General features: G+C 41.1%; 1 protein-coding gene across 3 annotated transcripts; it reads left to right on the top strand.

The window, feature by feature from the left end:
* Nucleotides 1–680: 680 nt before the first annotated feature.
* Nucleotides 681–18,785, top strand: LOC116366505 (gastrula zinc finger protein XlCGF17.1-like). 3 transcript variants are annotated; one of them, XR_004208296.1, is made up of 5 exons: nucleotides 681–1,324; nucleotides 3,831–4,078; nucleotides 7,401–8,413; nucleotides 11,518–14,319; nucleotides 18,152–18,785. XR_004208296.1 is itself a non-coding variant. In XM_031818611.1 (4 exons), the coding sequence occupies exons 2-4, from the start codon at nucleotides 3,976–3,978 to the stop codon at nucleotides 11,554–11,556; spliced, it is 1,155 nt and encodes a 384-aa protein (XP_031674471.1). In that variant the 5' UTR covers nucleotides 681–1,324; nucleotides 3,831–3,975; the 3' UTR covers nucleotides 11,557–11,713. The 3 variants fall into 3 exon arrangements, 2 of the variants coding, with proteins under 2 accessions (XP_031674471.1, XP_031674470.1); XM_031818611.1 differs by lacking the exon at nucleotides 18,152–18,785 and having other exon boundaries at nucleotides 11,518–11,713; XM_031818610.1 differs by lacking the exons at nucleotides 11,518–14,319; nucleotides 18,152–18,785 and having other exon boundaries at nucleotides 7,401–9,600.
* Nucleotides 18,786–23,375: the final 4,590 nt, after the last annotated feature.

The following is a 23,375-nucleotide window of genomic DNA, read 5'->3' as shown; positions in this document are numbered from 1 at the left end:
AGGGTACCAGAAGTAAAATAATAATAAACACAAAACTAATGAAGGAGCACACAGTCACCAACAATATGTCCCTGTTGTCAATACTTTCAACTGTCTCAGCTCGCTGTTACAGTACAGCACCACCAAATTCCATTTATTAAGTAACCATCTGTCTTATGGAACCATAATGTAACAAATCACACTATTTTGAGAGTCTCGGATTTATGTTTACTCTGTCACATCTAGGCTATGAGACGAGGCTGCTCCTTGACCTACATTACAAACACGCAGATCAAGAGGTGTGTTTTCCCCTCAGCATCTGCATGTGATATAGTCTCACCCACCTCATATCATGAACCTGAATGGTTAACCTTGGCTGTGAGTGATGGAAAAAATCTGACTATGGCATTGCTCTGGATAACATGAACACATCCTAACCAGCTCTGCTAAGGCGAGTAAAATGGTCAGAGTTCTCTCATTTGTACTGGAAGTAGCTAGCAAGCTAGCCAATGTTAACCAGTTATCTTGGATGCTTGACTGCTGTTTTGAGGTCAGAACGCTTGAATCAACCCTCCTCCTCCGCCAGAGCGTCCAGTGTGGCTCTGAACGCTCCGAGAGCGATACGAACTGACAGTCTGACAACGCTCTGAATTTACGAACGACCAAGCGCACTCTGGCACTCCAGATTGAATTTAAGATCACATCCATAATTTAAAAATAAAGTATTTTGTATTTGGTGAGTCCGCCAAATTAGACACAGTAGGGATGCGTGAACTGAACAATTTCTGCTGATCATTCAAAATGTAACGAGAACTTTTGGGTGTCAGGGAAAATGTATGGAGTTGAAAGTACATTATTTTCTTTAGGAATGTAGTGGTGTAGAAGTGGAAGTTGTCAAATATCAAAAGTAAAGTACAGCTACCCCCAAAAACTACTGATGGAGCACTTAATTATATATACTTAAGTACTTTACACCACTAATTGCAGAGAATACTGACTGAAGATGTTCTTCCCTACGAGGCCCATGAGACTGTGTAGGGATGTGATTTGAATAGGACTGTGACTGAACGAGTGGGATGTTGTTATTTATCTATTTTTGTATTTTGTTTTGAGGTCGTTGTTCCCCCTCCCCTTTTCCGTAAAGGAAATGTATTTTCTTCTACAGTTTATTAACCTTACAGTAGGTGGCGGCAGACGCCTTATATTTGTGTATATGTCAGTATACCAGAGAACAAGATGACGCTGATGCGCCGTCGTAGTGGGGAACAGGAAGTTCCGGGTGAAACGACAGAACTGTGCTGTTGTGTCGATAGTGGTTGTGTCCGTTTCAAATGTATCATTGTAGGTATGTAATAGCATGTTTAAACTTGCTAATGTCGAGAGAATATATAATACGATAGGTAACAAATCAGTCAAGGTATTATCACGTTTGGTAATGGTTTTAATTGTATGTGTTATTTTGGAGTCAATCCGAATGAGTGTTTAACGTGTTTAAAACATATTTTACAAGTCACATAACTAGACTTTGGGTTTATCTGAGTGTATGTACATCATTTCGTCAAAGTAATTTCATAAAGATTCCACTTATTTGAGGTCATTTTTACATGTTCTTGGTTTTGTGTAAAATGTTGTTTATGAGCTGTTAAATAGCCTCGTCCGAACCATCCTGTTCTCGCGAGTTTACATGCACTGTTTCGTTAATGAAAGCTCGCGAGAACATGATGGTTCGGACGAAGCAAGTTAAATGGCGGGAACGGTTTGGGTCGTTTTTCTAGGAGTTTATTTATGCGATCAATGTGGGGGACAGTTCTGATGATATGGAGCGGGAGGATGAGGGCCTAGTATGTGAGTGGTCTGTAGTGGAAAGACATAGGAAGAACAGAGATAATGATACTGGAAGCAGAGGCGCACGGTAGGGAGCTAGAGTAATAATGTGTTAAGAGTGGAAAGTTGGGATGGTGTTTGAGGAGACCACAGGGCCTCATTCACACCCTGATTAACCAAGGCCATAAAAAGAGGTGAAGTTAAACTGGGATGCAGCCGTGTAAATGAGAACTTGTTCTGAACTAGCCTACCTGGTTAAATAAAGGTGAAATAAAACATTGAAAGTGGTAGATTGTTAATATCTTGTGCTGGTCAGGTTCAGCAAGGGAAGATTCTTCAATTGGAAAATCATAATGGGACAAAGCTCAGAAGCCATGACCCTGGAGCTGATGCTACACTGAAGGGAGTAATAATCTCTGAGGTCCCAATATCTATGTCCATGGATGATATTGTTAAAGAACATGTGAAGGGAGACAGAGTGGTTGAAGCCTAAAGGTTGATCAGTAGGAAAGAGGGTTAAAGAAGTGAAAGCTTAGCAGTGCTGTTGAGGTGTTAGAAGGTTTTGTCTGGAAAAGTACAGAATAGGATTCCTTAGCTTCAATGTCAGTGATTTTGACCCAACCTCATCAATCAACCAATCAAATGTATTTATAAAGCCCTTCTTACATCAGCTGATGTCACAAATTGCTGTACAGAAACGCAGCCTAAAACCCCAAACAGCAAGCAATGCAGGTGTAGAAGCACAGTGGCTAAGAAAAACTCCCTAGAAAGGCCAGAACCAAGGAAGAAACCTTGAGAGGAACCAGGCTATGAGGGATGGCCAGTCCAGAGAGATGCTCAGAGATATAGAATCCGTCATGATGTATCATATGCAGAGGCTGTAAGGCAGACTGGTGGAACTACAATGCAGACAGAGCTTCCATGGCTGGTCCTGTAATAAGAGGACCTACTGTCAGACTGATGGAGCTTCCATGGCTGGTCCCGTAGTAAGAGGACCTACTGTCAGACTGATGAAGCTTCCATGGCTGGTCCTGTAGTAAGAGGACCTACTGTCAGACTGATGAAGCTTCCATGGCTGGTCCCGTAGTAAGAGGACCTACTGTCAGACTGATGGAGCTTCCATGGCTGGTCCCGTAATAAGTTGACCTACTGTCAGACTGATGGAGCTTCCATCATGTCAGAACTGGTCTTTCTACTAGTCCTGACATGGTTTCGAGGCCTGTTCAGAAATATTGTGCCCATAAATATGCTGTGACAAAGGATACTTTAATAGTGAATAAAATGTACTTCATTGCATTCATATGTAAGCTTATCAACAGCTTGGATTGTGTAAAGCAGAAATAGGTTGAAAGTTATCTTGTAAACTGCAGCAGAGTTGATGGGGGTAACAGATGTTACTGTCGGGATGGTTTTTGATAATCTGGATAATCTGGGGGTGGATTGTCTCAGCATGATAAAGACCCCAATGTTTCAGTTGCTCTACAGTTTTGAAGCTGAATGTAATGATTATCAGTTCTTTACATGTGTACTAATATTCAGACACATTCAGTTGTTTCTATATTTATCTATAATTCAGGGTTTTCACACGGGGCTTCAAGTAAATAAATATTAGTGCCTGAAAGTCCTTGAATTTGACTTGCCACTGTGTGACCCCTGATAATTCTTAATATGGTGTGAATGGGAAATACATTTGGTTTTTGTGAGTGAAATAATATAGTGAAGACAAGGTTATTCAGGAAAATAGTACATAGTGCTGCCTGAAACATACTGTGATCTTGTACTAAATGGTTTTTGAGTCATTTATGTGAATTTAGGAAAATCTACTATAGATTAAGTGCACTTATGTTGTGCAATTTAAAATGTGTACTTTGTGTCTAACGTGAATGAATGTTTTGTCAAGGATTAGCTACCTGATCGACTGAAAATAGATAATTGAGCATGAAAAAGTAGAACATATTTTTTACAGAATCAAGTGCCTGAACTGTCAAGAAAATAACTTTTGTGTCCATTTGTCTTTATTACTACAGACCGACTCAGATTAAGTCTGAGGCTGTTAACATCAACAGTGAAGACAAACCAATCATGTCACTCTCCTTCCACACTGAGTCCAAACCTACAGTCACTGGGTCCTTATTGTGACAGTGAGCCCAGTTTGCACTGCAGGATCCAGAGATGGCATCAGTGAAGCTGGAAGACTGCAGTCAAACACTGGAGCTGAATTACAACATTAAAGATGAAGAAGAGGAGGAGAACATTAGGAAAACTGTTAGTCATGGTAAGAGCTGGTTCTATCTATAAGTTATCTTCATATATTAGACCTCCATAAGTTATGACCAGTCTATTGCTAGGTTGAATTCTGTAATTCTGACATCTCACATCCCTGAACAACTCAAGACTTCACAGCGAAGCAAAAACTATTTAAACTTGTATCGCCTGCCTTTGCCCACACAGTGTCTCAAGAACGTTGAAAATGTTTAATACTCTCAATCACCAAGTTAGGCATTCCTCATTTCAACATAGGCCATGGCATCATCACTGTCAATATTGAATTATAATTTGTTTGCTGCACAGAATATCAGATCTCAACAACGATTGGAGAAGTGTTGAACATAACCAGTAGACTACCACATCCTGATGATTTATATCTGAACATATATATTTAATATTTTATAGATCAAATTGTAGAAACATCTCAAGGATGATCAATGGAAACAGGATGCACCTGAGCTCAATTCAAAAGTTTGGGGTCACTTAACACCAGTCTCAACGTCAACAGTGAAGAGGCGAATCCGGGATGCTGGCCTTCTAGGCAGAGTTACAAAGGCCAGTTTTAATGCTTCTTTAGTCTGATCCACAGTTTTCAGCTGTGCTAACATAATTGCAAAAGGGTTTTCTAATGATAAACTTAGATTAGCTAACACAACATGCCATTGGATCACAGGAGTGATGGTTGCTGATAATTGGCCTCTGTACACCTATGTAGATATTCCATAAGATATCTGCCGTTTCCAGCTACAATAGTCATTTAGGGCAATAACAATGTCTACACTGTATTTCTGATCAATTTGATGTTATTTTAATGGACAAACAATGTGCTTTTCTTTCAAAACAAGGACATTTGTAAGTCACCCCAAAGTTTAGAATGTATTCATTTATTTCACCACTAATGGTAGTGTATTCATTTATTTCACCACTAATGGTAGTGTATTCATTTATTTCACCACTAATGGTAGTGTATTCATTTATTTCACCACTAATGGTAGTGTATTCATTTATTTCACCACTAATGGTAGTGTATTCATTTATTTCACCACTAATGGTAGTGTATTCATTTATTTCACCACTAATGGTAGTGTATTCATTTATTTCACCACTAATGGTAGTGTATTCATTTATTTCACCACTAATGGTAGTGTATTCATTTATTTCACCACTAATGGTAGTGTATTCATTTATTTCACCACTAATGGTAGTGTATTCATTTATTTCACCACTAATGGTAGTGTATTCATTTATTTCACCACTAATGGTAGTGTATTCATTTATTTCACCACTAATGGTAGTGTATTCATTTATTTCACCACTAATGGTAGTGTATTCATTTATTTCACCACTAATGGTAGTGTATTTATTTTTATTTTATTTTATTTTTTAACCTTTATTTATTTTATTTATTTATTTTATTTATAAAACATCAAAACATTTTATTTATTTTTTATTTTATTGTCCAGAATTTTGGATGACTGGCGTGCCCAAAGTAAACTGCCTGTAAACTGCCCAAAAGCCAGCATATGCATATACTTGATAGCATTGGATAGAAAACACTCTGAAGTTTCTAAAACTGTAAAAATAATGTCTGTGGGTATAACAGAACTGATATGGCAGGCGAAAACCTTGAGGAAAATCCATCCAGAATATTTATTTTTTGAGGTCACCGTTTTTTTCAATGCTTGCCTATGGGATTTACAAATAGATAGGACCCAGATTGCAGTTCCTTTGGCTTCCACTAGATGTCAACAGTCTTTAGAAAGGATTTCAGGCTTGGTTTTTTTTTTAAATGAACAAGTATTTGTAGTTTTTCCAAGGTGAATTTCTTCACCACATACGTCCACTCGGTAAAGATGGTCTTCATGTTACATTATTAATTAAATCACCTGCAAGCAGCAGCCGTACTTCCAGATGCGCACAAGGACCCACAGACTCACTTTGGAGGGAGTAGAAGAGTTGAAGACAGTAATATTCACATCCGGCATATGTTTCTGTTTCTATCATTGCAATAAAGACTGGAAAATAACCCATGTTTTCATTCCTATTTTTTGATGGAGAAATGGATGTTGCTGTTAAGATATCCAAGTCTTCCACTCCTTCCCCAGGATTGCTGTTGTCTTTGGAGGCTTATTTTTGTAATTCTGTGTAAAGTTCGAACCTGGATGAATCATTTACGCTAAGACTAAAACAAGTTATTTTTATCCTTACATACTCCAGTAGAAATCCTGTATATACGGGAAGATCTCAATTGCATACACCTCGCATCCTCTACACAAAACCCATTTGAGGACAGGGACCTCTGGCTTTCTCATCCAATGGGTTTTGAGAAGGAGAGAGGATGCGAGGAGTATGCAATTGAGATCTTTCCTCACTGTGTCTCCTGACATGGACTGTTCCCGTCATTGAGAAAAGCAAGCCAGACATGACCAGACCCCATTTCTAAAAGTAATCATGTTGCGCGCATCAACGAGAGTGCACTCTTCGTTATTTATCTTTGCTATTAAACACACTCTTCTCTGTCTTAAATTTAAGTTAATTAGAAACATTGTTTGACTTGTTTGGACAAACTTTACCGGTAACTTTTTGGATTAGTTTGTGTGCATGTTGAATGAGTGACTTACTGAATCAAGCGCACCATCTAAACTGACATTTTTGGGATATAAGGAAGGACTTTATCGATGTGGGGAGCTGTCCTCAGATAATCGCGTGGTATGCTTTCTCTGTAAAGCCTTTTTCAAATCTGACAACGCAGTTGGATTAACAAGAAGCTTTTAAATGATGTCAGACACTTCTATTTTCATGAATGTTTAATATTTGGATTTTTGTATTTTGAATTTTGCGCTCTGCAATTTCACCAGATGTTGTCGTAGGTGTCCTGCTAGCGTTTGGACATGCACCCAAACAGGTTAACTAGGCAGGTCAGTTAGGAACAAATGTTTACTTTAAATGACGGCCTAGGAACAGTGGGTTAACTGCCTTATTCAGGGGAAGAACAACAGATTTTTACCTCGTCAGCTCAGGGATTCGATCTTGCAACCTTTTGGTTGCTCTAACCACTAGGCTACCTGTCACCCGGTATGGCCAGAAGAGGACTGGTCACCGCTCTGAGCCTGGTTCCTCTCTAGGTTTCTTTCTAGGTTCCTGCTTTCTAGAGAGATGTTTGTGGCCACTGTGCTTCTACATCTGCATTGCTTGCTCTTTGGGTATTTTAGGTTGGGTTTCTGTTAAGCACTTTGACAACTACTGATGTAAAAAGGGCTTCATAAAATAAATTTGATTGACATGTATATCACACCAACTGACTGGTTCTTCTGATGTTGTTCACACAGGAGACCATGTTGAGACATTCTCCACATCCAGAGAGCAAGAGCAGGAAGATCAGAGAGCCACGAGGTCTCATCACTGCCCACATTGTGAAGAGATATTCCCATTTCTATCAAAGCTAAAAATACACCTACAAATACACACAGGAGAGAAGCCTTACTCCTGCTCTGAATGTGGAAAATGTTTTAAAACATCAAATGTGCTAAAGGTTCATCAGAGAACACACACAGGAGAGAAGCCTTTCTTCTGCCCTGACTGTGGAACTAGTTTCTCTCAACTTTCCCACTTAAAAGCACATGAACGTATACATACAGGGGAGAAGCCATACTCCTGCTCTGACTGTGGGAAATGTTTTAAAACATCAAATGTGCTAAAGGTTCATCAGAGAACACACACAGGAGAGAAGCCTTTCTTCTGCCCTGACTGTGGAACTAGTTTCTCTCAAATTTCCCACTTAAAAGCACATGAACGTATACATACAGGTGAAAAGCCTTATGTCTGCTCTGATTGTGGGGCGAGTTTCTCTCATCTGGGCACCTTAAAAACACACCAACGTATACATACAGGGGAGAAGCCTTACTCCTGCTCTGACTGTGGAAAATGCTTCACAACGTCAACTGATCTAAAAGTTCATCAGAGAACACACACCGGAGAGAAGCCTTACTCCTGCTCTGACTGTGGAAAATGTTTTAAAACATCAAAAGAGCTAAAGGTTCACCAGAGAACACACACAGGAGAGAAGCCTTATTCCTGCTCTGACTGTGGAAAATGTTTTAAAACATCAAATAAGCTTAAAGTTCATCAGAGAACACACACAGGAGAGAAGCCTTACGTCTGCTCTGACTGTGGAACTAGTTTCTCGCAACTTTCCAACTTAAGATCACATGAACGTATACACACAGGGGAGAAGCCATACTCCTGCTCTGACTGTGGAAAATGCTTCAAAACATCTACTAAGCTAAAAGTTCATCAGAGAATGCGTGCAGGAGAAAAGTCTTACTCCTGTTCTGACTGTGGGGTGAGTTTCTCTCGACTGGATACCTTAAAAACACACCAACATATACACACAGGAGAGAAGCCTTACTCCTGCTCTGTGGAAGGGTGGGCGTGTAACTCAAACTTCTAGCCAAAGGCTGCTGTGTTTAGAATCTCATCAAGGTTAACTGTAGCATTTTAGCTAATTAGCAACTTTGCAACTACTTACTACTTTTTAGCTATTACTTAGCATGTTAGCTACCCTTTCTCCTAAACCCATTTAACCCCTCACCCCTAACCTAGCTAACATTAGCAACAACAAATTGGAATTCGTAACATATCATACATATTACAAGTTCCTAACATAATGTATGAATAGCAATGCGTAAAATAACATAAGAATTGTAATTCTTAACATACGATACATCCTACAAGTCGTATTATACTGAACAACAATCTAAAAGCAACAATTTCAAAGATTTATATTTCGTATAAGAAAATCAGTCATTTTAAATAAACGAGGCCCTAATCTATGGATATCACATGACTGGGCAGGGGCTCAGCCATGGGTGGGACTTGGGAGGGCATCGGCCCACTTGGGAGCCAGGCCCAGCCAATCAGCATGAGTTTTTCCCCCACAAAAGGTCTTGATTACAGACAGAAATACTACTCAGCCCCCTCCCAGACAATCCTGCAGGTGAAGAAGTCCTGGGCTGCCGTGGTTACATGTGATCTGCAGTTGTGAGGCCGGTTGGATGTACTGCCAAATTCTCTAAAAGAACGTTAGAGGTGACTTATGGTAGAGATATAAATATTGAAATCTCTCCTGCAGTCATCATGACAATTGCACATTCCCTGAACTTGAGATATGTGACATTGTGTTGTGTGGCCTTTTATTGTCCCCCAGCACAAGGTGCACTTGTGTAATGATAATGCTGTTTTATCAGCATCTTGATATGCCACACCTGTCAGGTGGATGGATTATCTTGACAAAGGCTGAAATGCTCACGAACAGGGATAGTAACAAAGCTGTGCACAACATTTGAGAGAAATTAGCTTTTTCTGCACATGGAACATTGCTGGAATGTTTTATTTCAGCTCATGAAACCAACACTTTACATGTTTACTTTATATTTCAGTTCAGTTTATATTGGTATTGTAATGTAACCTAACATACTAAATGGAATGACACAGATGTTTTTGTAATACATAATACGTTTTGCTCTGAGACCAGGTTGTCCCTCTGCAGTATTCTGTGGGAATGAGCTAGTAGACACTTCTTTAAAAAAAAAAAAAAACTAGGCAAGTCTGTTAAGAACAAATTCTTATTTACAATGATGGCCTAGGAACAGTGGGTTAACTGCCTTGTTCAGAGGCAGAACAACAGAGTTTTTTACCTTGTGTCGGTGCTCATCGGCCGTTGGACATAAACATCACAACAAATTGCAATTCAACAATGAGTGGTTTGGAAGGAATCAGTGGCTAACTGCAAGCATTGCAAAGCAATCATTAGCCTGCTATTCAGTGGAGTGGCTGTGTGGTCCCAAGTCTAAGATTAAGGGGCTCTTTTCCTAGTTTAAAACTGTAAACATTCAACATTGGCCGTGCTGTCAATGAAGCTTGATTTGTGCCACGCTCAAATCAACTTAACTCGGTACTGCAAAATCTGACTTGTGTGAGTTCAAAACAACTGGGAACTTGGGGAAAAACAAGCTACGACTGAGAAAATACGTTTTGAACTTTCATCCAACTCAGAATTGTAAATTGGGAACTCGGGGTCTTTCTACAGCTACGACCTGAAGATCACTGACGTCATCATGATTCCTTTTTTTTCTTCTTCGAGTTCCCAGTTGTCTTGGAAGCACCACAAATCCAGAGAATGCCATAATTTGTTGACGAAGTTTGATGACAACATATGCCCATAAATTACTGCCGCGCCACCTTCCTGTTCAAGTGATCACAGCACAACAAAGTGAGTCCAAAAATGTCTTGTATGCTGCTGCATAAATTATGTAATATGCCAGGAAGATATGTATACTGTAGCTAAGAAAGTAATACTAAGTGTATGTTGTGTAGTAAGATGTTAGTAGCCCATGTGCCTCACCCTAATAATTTTATCTAGTTTCACATCTTAATTTTGCCTACTGTTCTGACTTGGTGTTTCACATGTAGCCTATAACCTGTTGTTGAGAAATGTAATCATTGAATATTGTAAGAATTTTCATTGTCTGCATATATGCCCCTTTATTTATCCTATGGTTCTGACTTGGCGTACAGGGAGAACACTAAGAACGGCCCATGTTCTGAATTCTGTCGCTGTACATTTCCAAAGTGCTGAACAAATAGTTACATTGACTACGTCCGTCCTAGCTCGCTGATTAATGTCTTAATCGAAATTACGGATTGCCTCTTATCGTCCCCTTATGCCATAGTTTGTACATCTCAATTGTCAGTAGAAACCACATTTGTTTAAGTAAGTCAGCCATGTTATTTTAAAAGGCAGTAAATGAGGCTGAATGAAATGTTTCGTTGCCAGACTCCGCTGATAGCCAGGTGAAGCAGTGGTAAGTTGTTGAGACTATGCTGTTGGTCCTAACAGTTTGTGGGCACCGTTTCTCACTGTTATAGTGCAATTCATGTATTGTTTCGTGGCTTTGCTGGCATGCGTCCAATTTTTAAGTCAGTAAAGTAAGTCAGTAAAGAACAAATTCTTATTTAGAATGAAGGCCTACCCCAGCCAATCCTTACCGATGCTGGGCCAATTGTGCGCTTCCCTATGGGACTCCCAATCATGGCCAGATGTGATTCAGCTAGGATTCAAACCAGGGACTGTAGTGATGTCTCTTGCACTGAGATGAGGTGCCTTAGACTGCTGCGCCACTCGGGAGCCCTTAAAAGGTTTGCGCCCAATGTAGGGCAGGAGTTTGAAGGCACAAGCGGGGAGCCCAGCCAACAAAGAATTGAGAAATGTTTTGGTACTCTTCCCCAGATCTGTGCCTCACCACAAATCTGTCTCGGAGCTCAAGGGAAAATTTCTTCGACCTCATTGCTTGGTTTTTGCTCTGACTTGCACTGTCAACTGTGGGACCTTAAAAAGACAGGTGTGATCCTTTTCCAATCATGTCTTTACATTTGAATTTGCCACAGGTGGACTCCAATCAAGTTGTAGAAACATCTCAAGGATGATCAATGGAAACAGGATGCACTTGAGCTGAATTTTGAGTCTCAGAGGAAAGGGTCTGTGTCACGAATATTACCGAAGGTGGCTCCCCTTCTTGTTCGGGTGGCGCTCGGCGGTCGTCGTCGCCGGTCTACTAGCTGCCACCGATCCTTTGTTCCGTGTTCGTTTGGTTGTGTCTAATTGGTTTCACCTGTTCATTGTTTGGTTGTTAGGGTGGGGTTATTTAAGTTCGTGTCGCTCGCTTCTGTTTGTGCGGGCTTGTTCTTCTGTACTTGTGAGAGGTGTTAGTGTTTTGTTGGGTTTTCTCGCTGTCCTGGTATTTTACCAAAGGGTACTATTTTGTTTTTATAGTTACGCCTGTGTTGGGTATAACTATTTTGTTCCTTTGATTTTGGACATTAAAGCGTGTTTTTCCCTGCATCCCGCTCTCTGCGCCTGACTCCACACCCATTCACTCATTGAGCGTTACAGTCTGAATATTTATGCAAATAAGGTATTCATTTGTATAAATTTATGTGTATATTGATGAGGGGTAAAACATGCATTTAATGAATTTTTGTATAAGCCTGTAATGTAACAATATGTGGAAAAAGTCAAGGGGTCTTGTATAATGCCCTGTATATGCTTCAAACTACAATTTAAGGATCTGAAGTGGTAAACACAATGGCATAATGGAAAATGCATGTCCAACGGTTATCTCTGTATGAGTCACATTAAAACACTAGGTAGGGCAGTGGTTATCTGTATTAGTATTATCTCTGTATTACCCACATTAAAACACCTAGGTAGAGCAGTGGTTATCTCTGTATTAGTATTATCTCTGTATTACCCACATTAAAACACCTAGGTAGAGCAGTGGTTCTCTCGGTATTAGTATTATCTCTGTATTACCCACATTAAAACACCTAGGTAGAATAGAAAGGACAGAGCATGTATCTTTGTAACACACAGGTGTTTCATCTCCACACTGGGATGATTTTAACAGTGCAACGCCTCTCAGGCCTCATGCCTCTCAGGTAGGAGGGTACCAGAAGTAAAATAATAATAAACACAAAACTAATGAAGGAGCACACAGTCACCAACAATATATCCCTGTTGTCAATACTTTCAACTGGCTCAGCTCGCTGTTACAGTACAGCACCACCAAATTCCATGTATTAATAAGTAACCATCTGTCTTTTGTAACCAGAAAAACGTAACATAATACTGTTTTGAGAGTCCCTGATTTATATTTACTATGTTACACCTAGTCTATGAGACGAGGCTACACCTTAACCTACATTATAAACAGCAGGTCAAGGTGTGTTTTCCCTTCAGCATCTGCATGTGGCATAAGCTCACCCACCTCACAGCATGAATCTAAAATGGTTAACCTTGGCTGTGAGTGATGGGAAAAAATCTGACTACGGCAATTACTTGAATAATTCAATGGATGTTTTGTTTACAGACTTGATGAGTAAATTGTCTTGTTTAAAAAAAAACGTGACTTCGCAATGGGGCCATCAATAGGAATTGGGCCGTGCTTCAGCCGAACTGCAGTACGGAAAATGCCCTCTGAGCACAGTGGAAAGCATGCTTACAGACTGGAAGCCTGGCCCCATGATCCGTAAGAGGTGTAATTGCAGACCGCAATTAGGGGCGTTCTCTGATATCGGGTGTTTCATGATATCTACTTTACACCAATTGATGCTCCCCATTGGTCCGTGGCCGTTTCTTTTGCGTTGGGACAACAGTTGTTGACATCTGTTACATTGTAGCTAACCCTAATCCTAGTCTCCTAACCTGCCACGGTAATTCACCTAACCTGCCACGTTAATTATCCTAACCTGCATGGTAAACAAATACCTAACCCTCACCCTTTTCCTAACCTTAACCTCAGTCTCCTAACCTGCCACGGTAATTCACCTAACCTGCAACGTTAATTATCCTAACCTGTAAGGGGCACACTCCAACATTCAGACATAGCCTGCGTTCCTAAATTCGCTCTGGCTATATACTCCGATTTCAGACCACTCTGGTCTGAGTGCCAGAGGGAAGAATAATTGATGAAAAACAAACGCTCAACACCCCTTGAATATGGCCGGTGTCAGTAAACGTCGGCAAAAAAAGCGTAATTAAATTGTTGCCTGTAGCACAGCACTGGATAACATGAACACAGCCTAACCAGTTCTGCTAAGGCGAGTGAAATGGTCAGAGTTCTCTCATTTGTACTGAAAGTAGCTAGCAAGCTAGCCAATGTTAACCAGTTATCTTGGATGCTTGTATTTAGGAATGTAGTGGAGAAAAAGTGGAAGTTGTCAAAACATATCAAAAGTAAAGTACAGATACCCCAAAACTGCATACATTTTCCCTGACACCCAAAAGTACTTAAAATATTTGTACTTAAGTACTTTACATCACTGATTGCGGGGAATACTGACTGAAGATGTTCCTCCCTACGAGGCCCATGAGACTGTATAGGGATGTGATTTGAATAGGACTGTGACTGAACGAGTGGGGTGTTGTTATTTATCAATTTATGTATTTGGTTTTGATGTCGTTGTTCCCCCTCCCCTTTTCCGCAAAGGAAATGTATTTTCTTCTACAGTTCACTAACCTTACAGTAGGTGGCGGCAGACAGGTTATATTTGTGTAAATGTCAGTATACCAGAGATGAAGATGACGCTGTTGCATTGTCGAGGTGGGGAACAGGAAGTTCCGGGTCGAATCGACAGAACGGTGCTGTTGTGTCGATAGTGGTTGTGTCCGTTTCAAATGTATCATTGTAGGTATGTAATAGCATGTTTAAACTTTCTAATGTCGAAAGAATATATAACATGCTAGGTAACAAATCCGTTTCACGCCTGGTAATGGTTTTAATTGTATGTGTTATTTTGGAGTCTAAACGAGTGAGTGAAGAACGTGATTAAAAACGATTTTACAAGTCACATAGATAGACTTTGGGTTTGTTTGAGTGTATGTACATAATTTCGTCAAAGTAATTTAATAAAGATTCAATTTATTTAAGTTCGTTTTTACATGTTCTTGGTTTTGTGTAAAATGTTTGAGCTGGTAAATAGCCTTGTCCGAACCATCCTGTTCTCGCGAGTTTACATACACTGTTTCGTTAATGTAAACTCGCGAGATCAGGATGATTCGGACGAATCAAGTCAAATGGCGGCTTCAACGGTTTCGGTCGTCTTTCTAGGAGTTTGCTCGTGGTGAAATGGCGACATGAGGCTGTGTGATAGTGTCAAAATAGAGGGAAGCTAACTGAAGTTATCCTTCACCATTTGGAGAGAGAGGCCAACTGCATGGAATGGCATCGATTAATGCGGATGAATCGGAGCACGTATCAAACCCATTCCATGGAGGACCAAGTGTCTGCGTGTTTTCGCTCCACACCTGTACTTGATTAACGAATTAAGGTCACTATTTAGAAAGGAACTCCCCTCATCTGATTGTCTAGGTTTTAATTGAAAGGAAAACCTGATGAAAACTGGCCCTCAATAGAATGAGTTTGACGCCCCTGAAACAATGGAAATTGAGAGTTTGAGAAGCAACAGCTGTGCTGGAATGCGATCAATGTGGGGGACAGTTCTGATGATATTGAGCGGGAGGATGAGGGCCTAGTATGTGAATGTTCTGTAGTGGGAAGACATAGGAAGAACAGAGATAATGATACTGGAAGCAGGGGTGCATGTAGTATAGTAACTAGAGGCCCAAGGTAGGGAGCTAGAGTAATAATGTGTTAGAGTGGAAAGTTGGGATGGTGTTTGAGGAGACCACAGGGCCTCATTCACACCCTGATTAACCAAGGCCATAAAAAGAGGTGAAGTTAAACTGGGACGCAGCTGTGTAAATGAGAACTTGTTCTGAACTAGCCTACCTGGTTAAATAAAGGTGAAATAAAACATTGAAAGTGGTAGATTGTTAATATCTTGTGCTGGTCAGGTTCAGCAAGGGAAGATTCTTCAATTGGAAAATCATAATGGGACGAAGCTCAGAAGCCATGACCCTGGAGCTGATGCTACATTGAAGGGAGTAATAATCTCTGAGGTCCCAATATCTATGTCCATGGATGATCTTGTTAAAGAACATGTGAAGGGAGACAGTGGTTGAAGCCTTAAGGTTGATCAGTAGGAAAGAGGGTTAAAGAAGTGAAAGCTTATCAGTGCTGTTGAGGTGTTAGAAGGTTTTGTCTGGAAAAGTACAGAATAGGATTCCTTAGCTTCAATGTCAGTGATTTTGACCCAGCCTCATCAATCAACCAATCAAATGTATTTATAAAGCCCTTCTTACATCAGCTGATGTCACAAAGTGCTGTACAGAAACGCAGCCTAAAACCCCAAACAGCAAGCAATGCAGGTGAAGAAGCACAGTGGCTAGGAAAAACTCCCTAGAAAGGCCAGAACCTAGGAAGAAACTTTGAGAGGAACCAGGCTATGAGGGGTGGCCAGTCCTCTTCTGCCTGTGCTGGGTGGAGATGTTCATAGATGACCAGCAGGGTCAAATAATAATGGTGGTTGTCGAGGGTGCAACAGGTCAGCACCTCAGGAGTAAATGTCAGTTGGCTTTACTCCTGAGTTTCTCTACCGCTCCTGCTGTCTCTAGAGAGTTGAAAACTGCATGTCTGGGACAGGTAGCACGTCCGGTGAACAGGTCAGGGTTCCATAGCAGAACAGTTGAAACTGGAGCAGCAACAGTGAATCATCAGTGTTTTTAAATGCCAAAGAATGGGACATGTAGCTGTTGAGTGAAAAGATGTGCCAAGTGTGGTGGGGAACATGATTACAGTGAATGTTGGAGCAATGTGACAGTTAAGTGTTGCAATTGTGTGGAGGACAAAGAGCAGCATTTGGTGGATGCCAGGTGCAGAGAGATGCTCAGAGATATAGACTCTGTCATGATGTATCATATGCAGAGGCTGTAAGACAGACTGGTGGAACTCCAGTGCAGACTGATGGAGCTTCCATGGCTGGTCCCGTAGTAAGAGGACCTACTGTCAGACTGATGGAGCTTCCATGGCTGGTCCAGTAGTAAGATGACCTACTGTCAGGCTGATGGAGCTTCCATGGTTGGTCCTGTAGTAAGAGGACCTACTGTCAGACTGATGGAGCTTCCATGGCTGGTCCTGTAGTAAGAGGACCTACTGTCAGACTGATGGAGCTTCCATGGCTGGTCCCGTAGTAAGAGGACCTACTGTCAGACTGATGGAGCTTCCATGGTTGGTCCTGTAGTAAGAGGACCTACTGTCAGACTGATGGAAATTCCATGGCTGGTCCCGTAGTAAGAGGACCTACTGTCAGACTGATGGAGCTTCCATGGCTGGTCCCGTAGTAAGAGGACCTACTGTCAGACTGATGGAGCTTCCATGGTTGGTCCTGTAGTAAGAGGACCTACTGTCAGACTGATGGAGCTTCCATGGCTGGTCCCGTAGTAAGATGACCTACTGTCAGACTTATGGAGCTTCCATGGCTGGTCCCGTAGTAAGAGGACCTACTGTAAGACTGATGGAGCTTCCATGGCTGGTCCCGTAGTAAGATGACCTACTGTCAGACTGATGGAGCTTCCATTGTTGGTCCCGTAGTAAGAGGACCTACTGTCAGACTGATGGAGCTTCCATGGCTGGTCCAGTAGTAAGATGACCTACTGTCAGACTGATGGAGCTTCCATGGTTGGTCCTGTAGTAAGAGGACCTACTGTCAGACTGATGGAGCTTCTATGGCTGGTCCCGTAGTAAGAGGACCTACTGTCAGACTGATGGAGCTTCCATGGCTGGTCACGTAGTAAGAGGACCTACTGTCAGACTGATGGAGCTTCCATGGCTGGTCCAGTAGTAAGATGACCTACTGTCAGACTGATGGAGCTTCCATGGCTGGTCCCGTAGTAAGAGGACCTACTGTCAGACTGATGGAGTTTCCATGGCTGGTCCTATAGTAAGAGGACCTACTGTCAGACTGATGGAGCTTCCATGGCTGGTCCTGTAGTAAGAGGACCTACTGTTAGAACTGGTCTTTCTAATAGTCCTGACATGGTTTCGTGGTCTGTTCAGAAATCTTGTGCCCATAAATGTGCTGTGACAAAGGATGCTTTAATTGTGAATAAAATGTACTTCATTACATTCATTGGTAAGCTTATCAACAACTTGCATTGTGTAAAGCAGAAATACCAGGTTTAAAGTTATCTTGTAAACTGCAGCAGAGTTGTTGGGGGTAACAGATGTTACTGTCGGTATGGTTTTTGATAAGCTGGATAACCTGGGGGTGGGTTCTCTCAGCATGATATAAACCCCAATGTTTACAAATGCAGAAAGGGTTCTCTTGATAAAGTTTATTGCGGGGTGTGGGAGGGTTTTGGGGGAAGGGGAGGGTGTGGTAGAAGTTAATAGGGATTTATGTGGGATTTAGGAAATCTACGATAGATTAAGTGCACTTATGTTGTGCAATTTAAAATGTGTACTTTGTGTCTAATGTGAATGAATGTTTTGTCAGGGATTATCTACCTGATCTACTGAAATTAGATAATTGAACAAGAAAAAAGAGAAAATATTTTTACAGAATAAAGTGCCAGAACTGTCAAGAAAATAACTTTTGTGTCTGTTTGTCTTTATTACTACAGACCGACTCAGATTAACTCTGAGGCCGTTAACATCAATAGTGAGGACAAACCCAGCCTGTCACTCTCCTTCCACACTGAGTCCAAACCTACAGTCACTGGGTCCTGATTGTGACAGTGGAGCCCAGTTTGCACTGCAGGATCCAGAGATGGCATCAGTGAAGCTGGAAGACTGCAGTCAAACACTGGAGCTGAATGTAAACATTAAAGATGACGAAGAGGAGGAGAAGATTAGGACAACTGTTAGTCATGGTAAGAGCTGTTTCTATCTATAAGTTATCTTCATATATTAGACCTCCATAAGTTATGACCAGTCTATTGCTAGGTTGAATTCTGTAATTCTGACATCACACATCCCTGAACAACTCAAGACTTCACAGTGAAGCAAAAACACTTTAAACTTGTAACGCATGCCTTTGCCCACACATTGTCTCAAGAACGTTGAAAATGTTTAATACCCTCAATCACCAAGTTAGGCATACCTCATTTCAAAATAGGCCATGGCATCATCACTGTCAATATTGAATTATGATTTGTTTGCTGCACAGAATATCAGATCTCAACAACGATTGGAGAAGTGTTGAACATAACCAGTAGACTACCACATCCTGATGATTTATATCTGATACATATATATTTAATATTTTATATTTAATCTCAAGGATGATCAATGGAAACAGGATGCACCTGAGCTCAATTCAAAAGTTTGGGGTCACTTAACACCAGTCTCAACGTCAACCGTGAAGAAGCAACTCCGGGATGCTGGCCTTCTAGGCAGAGTTGGCCAGTTTTATTGCTTCTTTAGTCTGAACCACAGTTTTCAGCGACAGAGACGAAGGTTGAATGTCATGCGTCCTCCGATACACAAACCAACCAAGCCACACTGCTTCTTAACACAGCGCGCATATAACCCGGAAGCCAGCCGCACCAATGTGTCGGAGGAAACACTGTGCAACCTTGGTTTGCGTGCACTGCGCCCGGTCCGCCACAGGAGTCGCTGGTGCGCAATGAGGATATCCGCTAGGCCAATTGTGCGCAGCCCTTAACCACTGCGCCACCCGGGAGGCCCTCAAAAGGGTTTTCTAATGATGAATTAGCCTTTTAAAATGATCAACTTGGATAAGCTAACACAACATGCCATTGGATCACAGGAGTGATGGTTGCTGATAATGGGCCTCTGTTCGCCTACAGTGCCTTGCAAAAGTATTCGGCCCCCTTGAACTTTGCGACCTTTTGCCACATTTCAGGCTTCAAACATAAAGACATAAAACTGTATTTTTTTGTGAGGAATCAACAACAAGTGGGACACAATCATGAAGTGGAACGACATTTATTGGATATTTTTAACTTTTTTAACAAATAAAAAATAAAAAAATTGGGTGTGCAAAATTATTCAGCCCCCTTAAGTTAATACTTTGTAGCGCCACCTTTTGCTGCGATTACAGCTGTAAGTCGCTTGGGGTATGTCTCTATCAGTTTTGCACATTGAGAGACTGACATTTTTTCCCATTCCTCCTTGCAAAACAGCTCTAGCTCAGTGAGGTTGGATGGAGAGCATTTGTGAACAGCAGTTTTCAGTTCTTTCCACAGATTCTCGATTGGATTCAGGTCTGGACTTTGACTTGGCCATTCTAACACCTGGATATGTTTATTTTTGAACCATTCCATTGTAGATTTTGCTTTATGTTTTGGATCATTGTCTTGTTGGAAGACAAATCTCCATCCCAGTCTCAGGTCTTTTGCAGACTCTATCGGGTTTTCTTCCAGAATGGTCCTGTATTTGGCTCCATACATCTTCCCATCAATTTGAACCATCTTCCCTGTCCCTGCTGAAGAAAAGCAGGCCCAAACCATGATGCTGCCACCACCATGTTTGACAGTGGGGATGGTGTGTTCAGGGTGATAAGCTGTGTTGCTTTTACGCCAAACATAACGTTTTGCATTGTTGCCAAAAAGTTCAATTTTGGTTTCATCTGACCAGAGCACCTTCTTCCACATGTTTGGTGTGTCTCCCAGGTGGCTTGTGGCAAACTTTAAACTACACTTTTTTATGGATATCTTTAAGAAATGGCTTTCTTCTTGCCACTCTTCCATAAAGGCCAGATTTGTGCAATATACGACTGATTGTTGTCCTATGGACAGAGTCTCCCACCTCAGCTGTAGATCTCTGCAGTTCATCCAGAGTGATCATGGGCCTCTTGGCTGCATCTCTGATCAGTCTTCTCCTTGTATGAGCTGAAAGTTTAGAGGGACGGCCAGGTCTTGGTAGATTTGCAGTTGTCTGATACCCCTTCATTTCAATATTATCGCTTGCACAGTGCTCCTTGGGATGTTTAAAGCTTGGGAAATATTTTTGTATCCAAATCCGGCTTTAAACTTCTTCACAACAGTATCTCGGACCTGCCTGGTGTGTTCCTTGTTCTTCATGATGCTCTCTGCGCTTTTAACGGACCTCTGAGACTATCACAGTGCAGGTGCATTTATACGGAGACTTGATTACACACAGGTGGATTGTATTTATCATCATTAGTCATTTAGGTCAACATTGGATCATTCAGAGATCCTCACTGAACTTCTGGAGAGAGTTTGCTGCACTGAAAGTAAAGGGGCTGAATAATTTTGCACGCCCAATTTTTCAGTTTTTGATTTGTTAAAAAAGTTTGAAATATCCAATAAATGTCCTTCCACTTCATGATTGTGTCCCATTTGTTGTTGATTCTTCACAAAAAAATACACTTTTATATCTTTATGTTTGAAGCCTGAACTGTGGCAAAAGGTCGCAAAGTTCAAGGGGGCCGAATACTTTCGCAAGGCACTGTATGTAGATATTCCATAAAATATCTGCCGTTTCCAGTTACAATAGTCATTTACAACAATAACAATGTCTACACTGTATTTCTGATCAATTTGATGTTATTTTAATGGACAATCAATGTGCTTTTCTTTCAAAACAAGGACATTTCTAAGTGACCCAAACGTTTGAACAGTAGTGGATATTTAATATTTTGTATATATTAAGTTGTAGAAACATCTCAATGATGATCATTGGAAACAGGAAGCATCTGAACTCAATTTTGAGTCTCTTGTTTTAATTTTTTAATACATTTGCAAAAATGTCTAAACCTGTTTTCACTTTGTCATTATGGGGTATTGTGTGTAGATTGCTGAGGATATTTTTGTATTTAATTATAGAATTAGGCTGTAACATAACAATGTGGAAAAAGTCAAGGTCTGAATGCTTTCCGAGGGCACTGTCAGACCCCTTCCCATTTCTCCCATTTTGGTACGTTACAGCCTTCTTCTAAAATTGATTTACATGTTTTTCCTCGTCAATCTACACACAATATCCCATAATGACATCACAATATCCCATAATGACATCACAATACCCCATAATGACATCACAATACCCCATAATGACAAAGCCAAAACAGGTTTTTAGAAATTCTTGCAAATGTAATAAAAAAAATAAAAAAATTGCTTATTTACATAACTTTTCAGACCTTTGCTATGAGATGATCCTTGAGATGTTTCTACAACTTGGAGTCCACCTGTGGTAAATGCAATTGATTGGACATGATTTGGACAGGCACACACCTGTCTATGTCAGGTCCCACATTTGACACTGCATGTCAGAGTTAAAACCAAGTCATGAGGTGGAAGGATTTGTCTGTAGAGCTCCGTGACAGGATTGTGTCGGCACAGATCTGGAGACCAGTACCAAACCATTTCTGCAGCATTAAAGGTCGCAAGAACACAGAGGCCTCCATTATTCTTCAATGGAAGAAGTTTGCAACCACCAAGACTCTTCCTAGAGCTGGCCACCCGGACAAACCGAGCAATCGGGGGATAAGGGCCTTGGTCAGGGAGGTGGCCAAGAACCCGATGGTTCTTCTCTGTCAGAGCTCCAGAGTTCCTCTATGGAGATGAGAGAATCTTCCAGAAGGACAACCATCTCTGCAGGACTCCACTAATCAGGCCTTTATGGTAGAGAGCCCAGACGGAAGCCACTCCTCCGTAAAATGCACATGACAGTCCACTTGGAGTTTGCCAAAAGGCACCTAAAGGACTCTGACCATGAGAAACAAGATTCTCTGGTCTGATGAAACCAAGATTGAATTCTTTGGCCTGAATGCCAAGCGTCATGTCTGGAGAAAACCTGGCACCATCCCTACAGTGAAGCATAGTTGTGGTAGCAGCATGCTGTGGGGATATTTTTCAGCGGCAGGGACTGGGTGACTAGTCAGGATCAAATGACAGATGAACATAGCAAAGTATAGAGAGATCCTTTATGAAAACCAACTTGAGAGCACTCGGGACCTCAGACTGGGGTGAAGATTCACCTTCCAACAGGACAACGACCCGAAGCACACAGCCAAGACAACGTGGGAGTGGCTTCGTTACAAGTCTCTGAATGTCATTGAGTGGCCCAGCCAGAGCCCGGACTTGAACCCGATCAAACATCTCTGGAGAGACCTGAAAATAGCTTTGCAGAGACGATCCCCATCCAACCTGACAGAGCTTGAGAGCTTCTGCAGAGAAGAATGGGAGAAACTCCCCAAATACAAGTATGCCAAGCTTGTAGCTTCATACCCAACAGGACTCAAGGCTGTAATTGCTGCCAGAGGTGCTTCAACTAACTATTGTATAAAGGGTCTGAATACTTACGTAAATGTAATATTTCAGTTATTTCTAAAAACCTGTTTTTGCCCTTGTCATTATGGGGTATTGTGATGTCATTATGGGGTATTGTTTGTAGATTGATGTGAAGGGGGAAAAAATGATTTAATCAATTTTAGAATAAGGCTGTAATGTAAACAAGATGTTGAAAAAAATCAAGGGGTCTATTTACTTTTTGAATGCAGTGTAGATGTTATTTCATGCTACTGAGACTTGTATGGATGACACCAGTATTGCCAGCATTTGTTTTATTCACTGGTCTATCTGGAGTGATCAGAGTGTAGACTAAAGAAGTGAAGCAGACAAACTGCCAGTGTTTTAAAGTTCTATGAAATGAGTCTGTGTAGTTACTAACCCTTGTTCTAGTGAGTGGAGGATGATATGAAATTAGTCTGTGTAGTTACTAACCCTTGTGATGTTGAGTGAGGATGATATGAAATGAGTCTGTGTAGTTACTAACCCTTGTGATGTTGAGTGGAGGATGATATGAAATGAGTCTATGTAGTTACTAACCCTTGTGATGTTGAGTGGAGGATGATATGAAATG

The sequence above is a fragment of the Oncorhynchus kisutch genome, unplaced genomic scaffold (genome assembly GCF_002021735.2).
Source record: "Oncorhynchus kisutch isolate 150728-3 unplaced genomic scaffold, Okis_V2 scaffold1515, whole genome shotgun sequence".
Lineage (NCBI taxonomy): Eukaryota > Metazoa > Chordata > Actinopteri > Salmoniformes > Salmonidae > Oncorhynchus > Oncorhynchus kisutch.
Note: the sequence above shows the minus strand (reverse complement) of the source record. Positions and strands in the feature narration are given on the sequence as shown.

What these genes read in the sequence shown, in the direction of transcription:
- LOC116366505 (XM_031818610.1), top strand. Translation starts at nt 3,976, where the DNA reads ATGGCATCAGTGAAGCTGGAAGACTGCAGTCAAACACTGGAGCTGAAT. An exon ending in TAGGAAAACTGTTAGTCATG is followed by an intron (nt 4,079 to 7,400) that starts GTAAGAGCTGGT and finishes TTGTTCACACAG; the next exon opens with GAGACCATGTTGAGACATTC.